Genomic DNA, 14,512 nt, shown 5'->3' on the forward strand with positions numbered 1-14,512 from the left:
ATGAGGGCATTTCTTCAAGACATACCTTTATTATTACCACAGACATAAAGTTATGTGTATTTGCACGTTATGACTGTTCCATATAAAAGTAGCTGTAGGCGTAAATAAAGTGGGCAGACACAAGGTCATGTAGTAGTTCCTGCACCTAGAGCTTATGCAATGCAGAGAATGGTTATGTAAAGAGCCACCTCTCAATGGAATATGCTACCCTACCTAAAAAATTTACTTGTATGCTTGTTTAAAAAAAAAAAACAACACCTAAAAAAGTTGATTATTTGAAACGACCTGTCACATGTCAAAGTTGTCAATAGTACCAATGTCTTGATGCTCTGAAAAATTATACTGGGTGCATTCACTTTCTCATGGGGACAACTAAAAAAAAAGATGTCGACACTCAGCCAGAAGAATCCATTGGTACTAACTCATGGATGCATTCTTAAACCAGGATGCCAGACTGAAAATGACACGCTATTCATTATATTCATATGCACAGCAGTGTTTTTCTGCTGCACTCTCGGCTCATAGACTTGACTTTGGGATGGGGAGGATGGGGAACTATCAAGGAAAGTTTTACCAATATAAAAAGTCCATGGTTCAAAAATTCAAAATAGAAAAAGTCATAATTTGCAGTTGGAGGTCTGTTGACCTCTGACCTCAAGATACATGAATGACAATCGGTTCTCTGGATCCCCATGAGTCTTTCCTTTACAGACATTACTTCTTTATGATAATCCAGGTAGTTTGGCGCAAAAACATGCAGAGTAAATGTGTTATTTTATCTGATTCTAAAAAGGACTATTGTTATATTTCTGCATACTGGGGTCCATAAACAGTGCTTAACATCATAAATTGTGTCTGACTGGAAAGTTGAGACCCTTTAAATGGATTCAATGAGTTCCCTTAAATAGGAGCCATTTCATTGAAGTGAGAGCAGTTATAGTGTAAAATGATCTGTTGTGACCTCTAGGACATTAATACTTCATGATATCCAGACAGTTTGGAGCAATAACATGCAGAGTAAATGTGTTATTTTATCGGATTCTAAAAAGGAAGCCTAATATGTCTCCATGCTCAGTTCAGGTTTCAGCATGCTCTACTCCAATTGCTCATCGCTTGCTCCACTCACATGCTTAGTGGAAAAGTCTTTAACTGGACCTGACACTCACATTTTCAGAATCTTTATGATTTAATTGATTACTTGATTGATTGATTGATTGATGAACTACAATATCCATCCCTTTCCTCTATTTTCTATCTCCCTATTGTCTGTAATTAAGGCTAGAAACTGCCCCAAAATATTAAAAATAAAACAAATCCATATGATTTTAAATGTTTACAAAATCCAAATGTTTTTACTGATTTAGTTATTTTCAACTTAATCAACAAGCATTAATCACAGTCTAAGTCTGCACTGCTTACAATGCTTTAGATTCAAACTGCAAGAATAAAATAACAATAATTAATACAACTATATCACCGCAATTTTACCAATATCCTGATCCTCATCTACAGGTAAAACAATATTTTTTCTCACTTAACTGAGGCAGTATGCCCTGAGATTCTTATTGTGTTCAAATCAACACAGTGTTACATTACTCTTATAAGATGGCAATCAGAATAGGCAAAATGTTTGATCACGTATTTGGTCCCCCTTCATGTGACACAATACATGCTAGGATCAAACAGTCTGACTAACATTGGTTTTTCAAGTGCCTGTGCTACTCTTCATTCATCTATGGTTAGTGATTATGTCGTCTTGTCTTTATTCCAAAGCCAACCAGAGTGTCAAACACATCCCTCCCTATGTGTCATAGGATTGTTTTCCGGGAGGAAGGAGGAGCACACTCTGTTCAGTAAATGTTAAACTGAAAGTAGAACATTATACTCAGTACAGGTTTCTGTCTCCACTCTGTAGGAAACTGCACTAGCATTCTGTTCAGTCATGTCTGCTGGCAAGAAGTCACAGCAACCTTTCCGGGTACAGGCTAGCTGAACATGCAGTTAGTTCCTGGTTCTACGACGTTAAGGGAGGAATGTGTGTTTTCAGGCCTCAGACAAAGTAGAACACCTCAGGGCACATCCATTTACTGGTATCTCAGAGCTACTGTCTCATCTCTTGTGAAAGCTGGGACTGTCCATGATCTGAGAAAGCTTTCCAAACGAATCCATCGTGTCCACAGGTTCTTTGGTTTGTGCTGTGCTCTGTCCCAGCTGGTCAGGGACATCCAGTCCAGGGGATGGGGACTGATCCAAGGTGCTGATCCTGGGAAGGAACTGGGCCAAAGCTGGTACGCCTCGGTCTCGACCCTGCAGCCTCTGGCAGTGGTTTCCCAAACTGAGCAGGGTTCCGTGTCTGTCAGAGACGTAGATGTTGTACCCGTCTGGTAAGATCTGCTCTCTGAAGGTGCAGTCGTCTCTGCTGTAGGTGTGCTGGAAACGATACATGGGACACGTTCACACTTTGAGAATGTATTGATTCGTTTTATTTTATGACTTTCCATTCATCTTCATTATCTGCTCCTGTCAATGTGATGCCCTAGTTTTCATGTTTTCAGTGATGTACTCAGCTACGAACAGACACATTAGATTGTTGTTCGTTTTACAAATTAAATGCTACTGGAGATATTTAATACTCTACACAAATGAAATTACCTTGTCTCTCATCATATCAGCCGATTGAATGGATGTTATAAGTTGTCATAACCACTGCTCGTTGGCTCAGTAGGCTGTTACCATCTATTCTATATGATAAGCTGGATCACCCATCCATGTTAATATCATACACTCAGAGCAACTGCTCATCCATGGTGCTATAAGATGGCACAGTATGAAGAGGTGGTGGATGGATCATACAAACACAGGACTTTCACCCAGGACACCGGCGTTTGGGTGCTGAAACCAGAAGTCAACGTTGACTTTTTTTCAAGTGCGTTGTAAACTATGTAAGTTAACTTTCTTACATAACCTTCCTTACGTAACACTCTTAACCAACTCCACAAATGTTAGTTACATAACAAACATTTTTGATTTTGTTGTTATAATATAGGGGTCTTATTATATAGGATTATATACAAAATATTTTCAAAATATTATACCACTACTGTAGATGTGTTCTGTTGATATAAATGGCACAGTTTTGTGTTAATACATCAGCCCTGTCTTTAGCTATACATTTCATTTAATGTATATGCACCACATTTTGATAATCCTGGTTTTATTAACAAGTTGTATGAAAATGTACCCTCTCTGAGTGGTTGTTTTTTGATTTTTGGAGGGGGACATGAACTGTGCTATTGATACTCAACTAGATCACTCTAAACCTGGCTCAGCCCAATCACTCATAGCTAAGGCCCTTTGCAATTTCATGTCTAGTAATGGCTATGTGCTATATGTTGACCCCTGGAGTTTTCGTAATCCGAGCAGTAGGCAATACTCTTTTTATTCGCATATGCACCAGACTTTTTCTCGTATAGATTATTTCTTTGGAGACGCTAAACTTATGCCGAAAGTGACAAATGCTTTGCATCACCCAATTATTGTTTCAAATCATTCACCGGTGTCCATAGATGTTCAGATTTCGGCGATTCAACACTTCAGTTTTATTGGCTGACAAATTTCATTAATATATTACGGGTGTAATAGATTTTATTGCTCTTAACAAATCTAATTCGGAACCTATCTCTAAGGCGCTACTGTGGGAGTCCTTAAAAGCATATTTGCTAGGTCAGGTCATTTCATACTCGGCACATATAAGAAAATTAAGGATGTCAACTATTCAAAAGCTTTCATCTGATTTAGAATCATTAGACCAACAGCTTGCAACCATCCCATCTGATGCTCTTTCAAAGCATCTCGTGGACTCAAAAACTGAGCTGGATCTTGTCACCACTAATGAGACGGATCGCTGTTACATCACTCCCATTCTAGATTCTACGAACATGGGGACAGGTCTGGTAGGTTACTATCTCACCAGTTGCGTCGTTAAGCAGCCTCACGTCTAATACCTCGCATTAAGGATGAATTGGGAGCGTTGCAGGAGGACCTGGATGTTATTAACTCTGTTTTCATCTTTTTATGAGACCCTGTACAAGTCTAAACTCTCATCAGATCCAGCTAATATGCACACGATTTTAGATGAACTTCAGTTTCCTTCCATGAATCCAGAATTGGCTAATCAATTAGACTCTGCTCTGAACATTCAAGAATGAATGGTCTATACAAAACAAAAATAATTAAGCCCTGGGACCCGATGGGTTTCCAGTCTAATTTTTTTAAAGCTTTTCAGGCCAAACTTACTCCATTACTGTAATCTGTTTATGTCGAATCTATGTCATTCGGTTCCCTCCCTCCTTCATTGAGACAAGCCTCTACTAGTGTTATTTTAATAAAGATGCTGATCTTTGTACCTCCTATAGACCAATCTCTTTAATAAATGTTGAAACTCTTGCAAAGGGTTGGCTCGCCGTCTTGAAAAGGTTCTTTCAACAATCATTTCTAAGAAGCAGACTGGCTTTATAAGGGCCGTCAGCTCTATTATAATGTTTGGAAAGAAAGAAAACCGAAGTGGTTGAAAAAGAAAAAGAAAATAAGAGGAACAACATAGTCATCCCGTATGTGGCTGAGGAATCAGAGAAACTCAGAAGGATCTTCAACAAACACTGTATCCCTGTGTATTTCAAACCCCCTAAGATACTCAGACAGAGACTAGTACACCCCATGGAACAGAACACCACACACCCTCAAAAGCAATCTGGTTTATGCTGTCCAATGCAACGAGGAATGCAAGGATCTCTACACTGGAGAAACAAGCAAAACCACTGCACAAACGCAGGGCCCAACACAGGAGAGCTAACTCCTCAGGCCTGGACTCTGCTGTACACTTACATCTCAAGGAGAAAGCCCACTCCTTTGGTGACAACAATGTCCACATCCTGGTCAGAGAGGACAGATGGTTTGAAAGAGGAGTAAAAGAAGCCATCTATGCAAAAGTAGAGAAACCATCGCTAAACAGAGGAGGAGGTCTGAGACACCTCTTATCTCCAATTTACAATGCTGCCCTTTCATCTCTTCCCAGGAAATTCAACAATCTAACCTCTAAGAACAACTGTTAACAAAGGGCCTCCTGTGATTCCAACAACTTGTCGTTATGACCCAATAGAGCACTAACAAAGTCGAAACCAACTTCCCACCAACAACTGTCACTTTAATGACGGTCGTTGGCACTTGGAGCACATAGGGTTCCAGTGACATCATCGGCCTTGCTCACAAGACAATCTTGTTAAATACCTGGATCTCCACACCAGTTAGTTGGACCAGTCCCAGCCTGGTCAGATGTGTACATGAACTGATGAAGCCTCTTGGATGAGAGGAGAAACGCTTCCTAGACAAATAACCAAGTCCAGTTGCTTTTGACTGAAATTGCTCTGGGGACCTACGCATTGAGCTACCGGGGTGCCCCAAACACAATCTTTTCCTAAATCTAAGCACATGCCTAAACCTCACCAAATAATGTTTGTTTTGTTTGCAACCAAAACGGGACTCCCAGAGGTTTAAAAATTGGGGTGCTGACCAAGCTAATGACCATTACCATGTGAATAGATGGTAATCACCTTCTGAATGTACCTGACTTTAGAAACCTAAAAAAAAATCTATATTAGTTTAAGTGTATCCTACATTTAAAAAATAAAAAAAATATTTTCATCACAGCCTTACCTTGCTGTCATACAGCCCTTTTTAAGGTTATGTGGGGATAACTTTTCAAAGCCACCAGACTCCATTGACAAAAACAGTAGTTTTACCTCACAGAAAATGGGAGTTGCTGGTCTAATTAGGTCGATTGTTTTGTTAGTTCTTAACCCTTTAAATACCAAAGTCACACAGCCATCGAGGCAGTGAAAGACGAGCAACTCCTGTGTTCTGTGACATAAAAATGACTGCTTTGCTTCAGTGTCAGTACTCCCATCTGATCCTCCAAACTGACTGCTATCTACTGTAGGTATCACACTAACTATGGAGAAGAACCATTTTACAACCACACTTCACTACACTTAAAGTGTAATTCCTACAAGTTTGATAAATACAGGCTCTCTTCTAAGCAGTTTTTATCCAAAGCTTCCCAACATTGTCTTTGGTTTGTTAGACAAAACAAGACACTTTGGGCTCTGGAACATTGTAATACATTTTTTTTTAATTGTTTTTTTTAATTTTTTTACCATTGACTGACGTTTTAAAGATTGAACAATTAATTGAGAAAATATAATCACCAGTCAATCATTAGTCACAGCCCTAAAGTTTCTTCTTCAGTAAAGCTTGGGCCCTGTTATATTCCAACACAGGAATCATGGGCACATACATTTATTTACAGTGAGGGAGAAAAATGAGGGTTAGAGAGTCCTACTCCAAGCTACTCATTTTTGCCAGTAAACAGTAAAACCACAAACTTTTACTTATTGCTAGAATTTTACCATTATTTCATATTTCGCCCATCTTGCAATGGAATATTTCAATTTCCTCTACTCTTACAAATAGTATTAGATATCAATCTAAATATACCATTCATGCAATGGAAATCAGAAGTTGATTCTATTCACTTGTATCCACACAGGTTAATTCTAAATGAGGTTTACCTAAATGGTGTTTTTAGATAAAAGAACCCACACATAAATGGTGCTGCAAGTTCTTCGACAGCTGTTTACTTTGACCAAAGAGAGCCAGTCAGAGGCCAAGGTTGTTGTTGCTGCTGCTGGGTTCTTTCATTCAGGTTTTCCACTTTGCAAACACATCCTACCCTGCGCCACACTGGACAAAGGTTGATGAACCGGTTGTGTCTTTGAATGAATGACTGATGAGTGACATGCAGTGTTTCCTTAACATGCAATATGATTAACAACATATGAAAAGCAGCAAGCACCTCAGTTCAACAGTGCCTGTAGAAATATTTGTTCTTTAGCTTCATTGCTAAGTTTTTGAAAATGTGCCTGAGGCTCCAGATGCTAACTTAGCCAAGCAAAGAGCTAGTGTTAACAGCATCAGCTGGGTCATTCAGAAAACATTCTGCAGTCTTGTGATTTCAAAGACATTCATGAGAAGTCTTAGGTTGCTCTGGCTAACAGTAGCCCCAGGCAGTTGTTGAATCTACTGAGAGGCTGGGGCAATGTTACTGGGACTGAGAGGTGAGGAGGCATGCACTGGTGCAACTCTGTCAGTGACTGAGATAAAAATGTAAAAGTGAATAATGACACTGAAATAAAACACATTTGCAAAAAGGCATTATCACAAACTGAACTGAACTCCACAAACTATGACAGTCAAATGAATCACAAGCTATTAATTCAGTCATTAAATATCAAGTTAATCATTTTCACTGTATTTTATTTTCAGACTAGCTGCAGGTCCTGAGTGTATTGATTCCAATGGGGAAGTGAACATGAACACAGATTGTGACTTTTCCTATAGCCCCATTACCACTAAAGTAAATATTGGACACATTTTTCACAAGCCAACATAGTCTCACAAGATCTGACAACACAGCTAAGCTAAAGTCAACTGCATTTGCAAATGCCTCCGATAAAAACTTTTTGCAATGCTAAATGTGGCTGTTAGCAAAGGAAATAATAAGCTATCTACACATGTAACTATTCATCCATCCACAGGATGCTCACCACACTTTGTAAGGAGGCTGTGCCATTTAGGAGACAGGAAGTGTATAGACCTTTTCATTCCATTGGCGCTGCCTGAGGTGCAGTATCTTTAGAGCAGGGATGCCCAACTCTGCTCCTGGAGGGCCATTGCCCTGCATGTTTTAGGTTTCTCCCTGCTGTAACACACCTGAGTCTGAGTCTATATATATATATGTTTTTACTTAAATTATGTGTGTAAAAGCTCAGTTAAATAATGCTTGTTATTCTAATTTGAAAACATTAATTTTCAGTTTTCATTAGGATTGTACACTTGACTATCAGACAATATTACCAATGTGATTAGGATCTAGCCTAATTACTCTGCAGTGGATCCACTTGCCATTAAAGCAAGTCCCTGATGTGATTTTAAGCTATATGAAAAGAGCTTATCATATGAAATCCTTACCGATGAGTACAGTCTTCCATCGGCTTCTATGCAGAGAAACCGTGCGGCTGCTACTCCTCTGATCACAACACAGCCTCGATCCACAGCACTGATCTCCAGCAGGCCTGCGAGTTGACATGTTCATCAATGTGAAAATGCCACCAAGCATCACAGTTTACAGCCTGCTAAGTGTGTGTTTTAAATTGCTTGACTTACTGTCCGGAGTTTGGTGCGCCGAGCCGGAAATCTGTCCATCTTCACTGAGCAGGAGGTGCAGTCCCGTCCTGGTGGCGTACAGGTGCCTGAGTCGGACCGACTGGCCCCAGCTGTGGGCGATGTGGGTGCCCTGGTCCGATAGAGGCATGCAAACAATTCCAACAGCAAAAAACATATTGGCAACAGATACAGTGACCATGAGCAGTAGCATGATTCCTCAACTCATGTGTAAGCGCTGTGTTGCTCCTCCAGTTGGCAGTGTGAGTTCACTTAGTCTCATTCTACCCCAGCCTTTTAAAGGTGGTCCTTATCAGCAGCAGATAACACTCTTTCCCTAATCCAATTCCCAGAAGCAGACCACAACACACCCCTGCACCACATCCAACTGAATCAGAGCTCTTCATTGGCCAAGGCCTGTCCTGTCTGTCTGTGCAAACTTCATTCCAAACTCTGCCAATCCACCTCCCGTTTTAAAATACGACTCATGGCATTTTCTAAAGCAACATAACCCTTTTCAATTCAACATATGCACATACATATATAACCACAGAATTACACTGCTGCTCTTAATAACTTCATCGGGATGAGGGAGTAGCCCTTTGTGAATGCAATAATGTCACATTCAGAAACGTTAGGCTAGACTTGCTGCTTGGTCCATCATTTTCATGTCGAATGTAGGCTACTAGAAGACACTAATGATTGAGTCAAGGTGATGTGAATAAGCGTAGAAGAAAAGAAACACTTACTTTAGAATGGAATTTGCTCTCAAGGCACACCACTCGTGGCTGAGCCTACTGCCTAGGGGGCAGGTAATGACACCAGTCTCAACTACTGTACCCGATATATCATGAGTATTGTATTATTATTATTATCATTATTATTATTAGGGTCCGAGTACCGACTAATTCGATCGAGGACCCTATTGTAATTGGAATGATTATGATTATGATTATTATTATTGTTATTATTATTATTATTATTATTATTATTTTTCCTCCTCTTAAATCACATTTTTGAGGGCGTAAACATGTAGAACGTTTTGTGAAACTTTGCACACTGATCAGAAGTGGTGAAAAATTTGATATTTTATGGGTCTCATTCTTGGTGTAGGGTAACACAATGCATGTTGGGTAATGGCATGGCATTCATTTTGTACCGCCCGCCATAAACAGGAAGTCACGCTAACTTTAGCATGAATTGCCCAAACTGCACTACATTACCCAGAGATTGTAAGAGTCAAGGCCTGAGGACCACTACATGCCAATATCGATTAACAGACGCAGCGCCATCTACTGGCAACGGGAAATCAGACTAATATGGCATAGGTGTAACCCTGGTTTAAAACCTGTATTAAAAATAATTAATTGCATAATAAAGACCAAGATGTTTGAATTAAAAACACTGAAATTTCATAGTGGAAAAATCAATTCATGAAATATAATGTTTTGTTTATGATTGAAAAACAGATGTTCGCTTAAAAAAAGAGAACTAGAACTTTAATAAAATAAGCTATTTGGAGTTTTAATTTGTAAGAGCTGGTTTGTAGATGTTCCTTCATCTAATCGGAGAGAAGCTCCTGCCCATGGACGTGATCCGACCGGGTTCATTTTCTCTGAAGCTGCTGAGAGAGAGAGAGAGAGAGAGAGAGAGAGAGGAGAGAGAGAGAGAGAACGCATCGTCGAGCAACCGGTTTGAAATGCTAAAGTGCTAATGCTATTAGCGAAACGTTGGAGTGCTAGCTCTTGGTTCCCATTAGCATCAGGGCAGACACAATAGATAATGCTGATGCATTAATCTGACATTTTAAGGTCGTTCATTTTCTTTTTCTTTTTTGTGCACACTGAGCTGTATTATGTTTGTGTTTAGCACTTTATCTGTGAACTTTAAGCACATTTAGCCACAATTAACCAACTGTTAATATTTGATATTTCTCTTTCTTTGTGGCTGATGTATGTGTGCTTATTACTATATAAAGAGCACAAAATATTTTGATAGCACAGAATATTTTGATTTTGGTTTTGAGAAGTTATTTCAATAACATGATTATTTGAATGCTGATTATTTTATTGCTGAGAATTGTGATGTCATTACAACAGTAATTCAGTAAAAATAGATATTCTCTATTCATCTATCTATTTATGTTCTATAATTCATTGAGAGCTGAGAAAATTAAAATGAATTTCCTGATCCTACTTTTCGCAAGTCAGGTTATTTTTGTTGGACCCCATTGAGATTTGGGTCACCTGGATGTTGGAGCCAGTCGAAGTTTGATGGCAAGCCAGACCCCGGAGGACACTTAATGCGCGCTCACACTATCCTCCCGGACCGAGACCCGGACTTTAGGGTACTTGTCCCCCCTCCCTCTCCCCCCCGCGCCCCAGCCCCGTTTGTACTCACACTACCAGGGCCTCGGCCAATGCTTCTTGCTGTCCATACGCCTTCAAGCCGTAACACGTCACACGCATTGATCGTGTGTGTGTGGCTTTGTTTACAAATCTTTCCATAGACCTCGGAGTTTTTGTGCGTCTTGTCGACTGTTTTTGAATATTTTCATCCGACCAAATCTGCAGTAAACACTCCACCTCCGCACCACACCAACGTGAACCTTTCCCCACCATTGTTGTTGTTGTTAAATGTCCGCGCATGGTCCGTCCTTCTATTTACATGTCCGAACAGGCGGACATAACGCTACTGCCGTAGGGCTCGTGCGCGTGCGCGTGCACGTGCGCACGCTCGTGCTCGTACATGTGCAAACGGCTCCGCTAAAGCCCACCTCTTTCAAGCGGGCCGTGGCGGCCCAGCTGGCCCCAGTTGAGCGCGGAGCGGGTGCGCTCACACTACTTAAAGGTACTAGACTTTAGCTGAAAAACCGGTTTTGGCCGCGGCCAAAAGGATAGTGTGAGCACGCTGTTAGGGCGCACTCACACTGTCCTTCTGGCCGGGGCCAAAACCGTTTTTTCAGCTAAAGCCTAGTACCTTTAAGCAGTGTGAGTGCACCCGCTCCGCGCATAACTGTGGCCAGCGGGCCGTCCACTGCCCGCTTGAAAGAGGTGGGCTTTAGCGGAGCCGTTTGCACATGTACGAGCACGAGCGTGCGCACGTGTACGAGCACGAGCACGAGCCCTACGGCAGTAGCGTTATGTCTGCCTGTTCGGACATGTAAATAGAAGGACGGACCATGCGCGGACATTTAACAACAACAACAATGGTGGTGAAAGGTTCACGTTGGTGTGATGCGGAGGTGGAGTGTTTACTGCAGATTTGGTCGGATGAAAATATTCAAAAACAGTCGACAAGACGCACAAAAACTCCAAGGTCTGTGGAAAGATTTGTAAACAAAGCCACACACATGCGATCAATGCAAGTGACGTGTTACGGCGTGATGGCGTATGGACAGCAAGAAGCATTGGCCGGCCCTGGCAGTGTGAGTACAAACGGGGCTGGGGCGCGGGGGGAGAGGGAGGGGGGACAATAAAAGCAGCTGCAAACTTTATTTTGTTTTTTTTTATTTTCTATACTTACCCGGGTAAAAGTTGTAATTGTGTTGTCTTCCCCATCCTCTAATAAATGTAAGCATCATTGTTCTTAAATAATACACTGTGTGTCGTTCCTGTGCTATCAGTTGGTCAATCCTGGGCTCCTTAGACGATCGTAAAGCTTCTGATATCCCTGGCCAATGCACCTAGTTACTATTCTTCTTAATGAAGATGGTAATGTGCTACATAATGAATCAGATTTAAATGAAATTCTCGATATCTAAATCACACTGTCGCGAGTGCCGGCGACCAGCCACCTCCCCGACATGCACCGGGTGCAAGGGCCCGTTCATCGCTGCTTGCAGTTTTATTTGTTAGGCCCGAGCACCGACTAAGTCGGTCGAGGACCCTATTGTAATTGGAATGATTATTATTATTATTTTAAAAAAAAAGTTTCCTCCTCTTAAATTGCATTTTTGAGGGCCTAAACATGCATAACTTTTTGTAAAACTTTGCACACTGATCAGAAGTGGTAAAAAAATGATATTTTATGGATCTCAGTCTTGGGTGCGGCAAATTAGCTTGATAGCGCCCCCTTGAATTTTGGAAAAGCCCAGCTGTATGAAAATTGGTAGGCATGTGAAAAATGCAGAGACACACAAAACATCCTCTTGGAGTTATGCCCTAAACACAACAGGAAGTCCGCCATTGTGATTTGCAGATGTCATTTTGGTTGATTTTGGCGGTTTTTTTTCAAAAACTTTGCTCTGTACTTTAATGAACTCTTCCTAGAGTTTTTAACCTAATTACTTCAAAGTTGGTCTGTACACCTTCAAGACATAGCCGACGCTACATTGCGGAGCATACGCGTTTTCATCAGTTAGCCAAGCTGTGGCAGGGCCTCAATATTTACATATAGTCATAGCGCCTCCCACTGGTAACAGGAAATGACATGTTTTTTACTTTGATGTTTTCTGGTTCATCACATCCTCCTCAGAAGTGGTGATGAGAGCCTTAAGACGCACATGATGCTTCACTATGACCATGGGACGATGTCGTGTAACGGCACTGCCAATTTTGATGGAACGCCATAACAAAAGACACTGCTGAAACTGCACACCAGGAGTTCAGATCTTTTCCAAACTTCACCTGTTTGATATAACTTAACAACTTCATGATGCTTGATCATGTAGCTTTTGGCTTTTCATCAAATTCTGTTGTCTTGGCGACCATCCTTCGCTGTGAAACAGGAAGTGGTTTTAACTTCAACATACATTGTCCAATATGCCCCAAATTTGTCATGATTCATTACAGTCCAGGCCTGAACACATCTGCATCTCAATATTTAGTCATAAGCATAGAGCCCCCTACTGGCAACAGGAATAATGACAAATATCATCCGATTTACATGAAACTTACATTGTGGGTTCCACACCTGATGTAGGGAAAAATGTTTTGTGTATGTTGAGTAATGGCATGGCATTCATTTTGTCCTGCCTGCCATAAACAGGAAGTCGCTGTATTTACTGTAATTAAATTTAAGAAAGTGATTCCATCTGCATTTAATTTAACGGCTTATTCTAATATTCAAGATTCCTGTACTAACGTTAGTCTCTCTGAAATTGATCACCTTGTTGACAGTGTTGCAGCCTCACTACAAAGAACACTGGACTCTGTTGCTCCTTTGAAAAAGAAGATAATGAAACAGAGGAAGTTAGCTCCGTGGTATATTTCACAAACCCGTGAATTAAAACAAGTATTGTGAAAATTGGAAAGTAAATGGCGCTCCACTGAATTGGAGGAATCTCGCTTAGTTTGGCAAGAAAGTCTAAAAACATATAGGAAGGCCCTCCGTAATGCCAGAGCAGCATATTACTCATCTTTAATAGAGGAGAATAAGAACAATCCTAGATTTTTTTTCAGCACCGTAGCCAGGCTGACAGAGAGCCACAGCTCTATTGAGCCATGTATTCCTATAACCCTCAGTAGTAACGACTTCATGACCTTCTTTAATGACAAAATTATAACTATTCGAGACAAAATCAACTCGCTTGGCACCAATTTTTCTTTAAACCCAGGAACCTTAGAATCAACTGTACGACCTGATATATTCTTGGACTGCTTTTCTACTGTTGACCTTAACAAATTAACCTATACTATTTCGGCATCAAAGCCGTCTACTTGTCTCCTAGACAGGGTCTATGTAAATCATAAATAAGTCATAGAGTGTGGTCTTTACCTACTCTGTAAAGTGTCCTGAGATAACTTTTGTTGGCACTACAAATAAAATTGAATTGAAATTGAGTACTGGGTTAAAATGGCCCCTGAAACTTGTCAGAACAAAGACACAGATATTGCTGCCTCAGAAAGACAGCACAAACACCAAAAACGGTACTTTTCAAAAAAACCCTGTTTAAAAGGAAACTGGCAAATGGTGAAACTGTGCCAAGATAATGTTTGCTCTATTCTTCCTCAAAAGGTACAGTGTTTTGTTTTGTGTGTAAATTATTTGGGAGCTGTGATACTCCGTCTGCACAGACATCAGGCTACAGTGAAAAATGCTGCCGTCCGCTTGGTCGAACATTACGGATCGGAGCCCCACAGAAAGGCTATGGTAGCTTATTTTATGCGCTGATGCTGTCAGGGGAGACAGAGAAACTTTTCGGCAACCTGATAACAGGAACTTTATTGGTTTTTCATTCAGTTGTTCTGAACTGATCTGGAGACTTTACCGATCCCTAGCGTCTTTGTCTTTG

General features: G+C 40.7%; 1 protein-coding gene across 1 annotated transcript; it reads right to left on the reverse strand.

The window, feature by feature from the left end:
- Positions 1–2,109: 2,109 nt before the first annotated feature.
- On the reverse strand, positions 2,110–8,491 carry fgf19 (fibroblast growth factor 19; the record flags this gene model as incomplete). Its single annotated transcript, XM_083914356.1, has 3 exons — positions 2,110–2,430; positions 8,086–8,189; positions 8,281–8,491. 3 exons carry the CDS (start codon positions 8,489–8,491, stop codon positions 2,110–2,112), a joined length of 636 nt encoding a protein of 211 aa, XP_083770482.1.
- Between the last annotated feature and the right edge of the window lie 6,021 nt (positions 8,492–14,512).

This window comes from Echiichthys vipera (assembly GCF_963691815.1).
Source record: "Echiichthys vipera genome assembly, chromosome: 1".
NCBI classification, from domain to species: Eukaryota; Metazoa; Chordata; class Actinopteri; order Perciformes; family Trachinidae; genus Echiichthys; species Echiichthys vipera.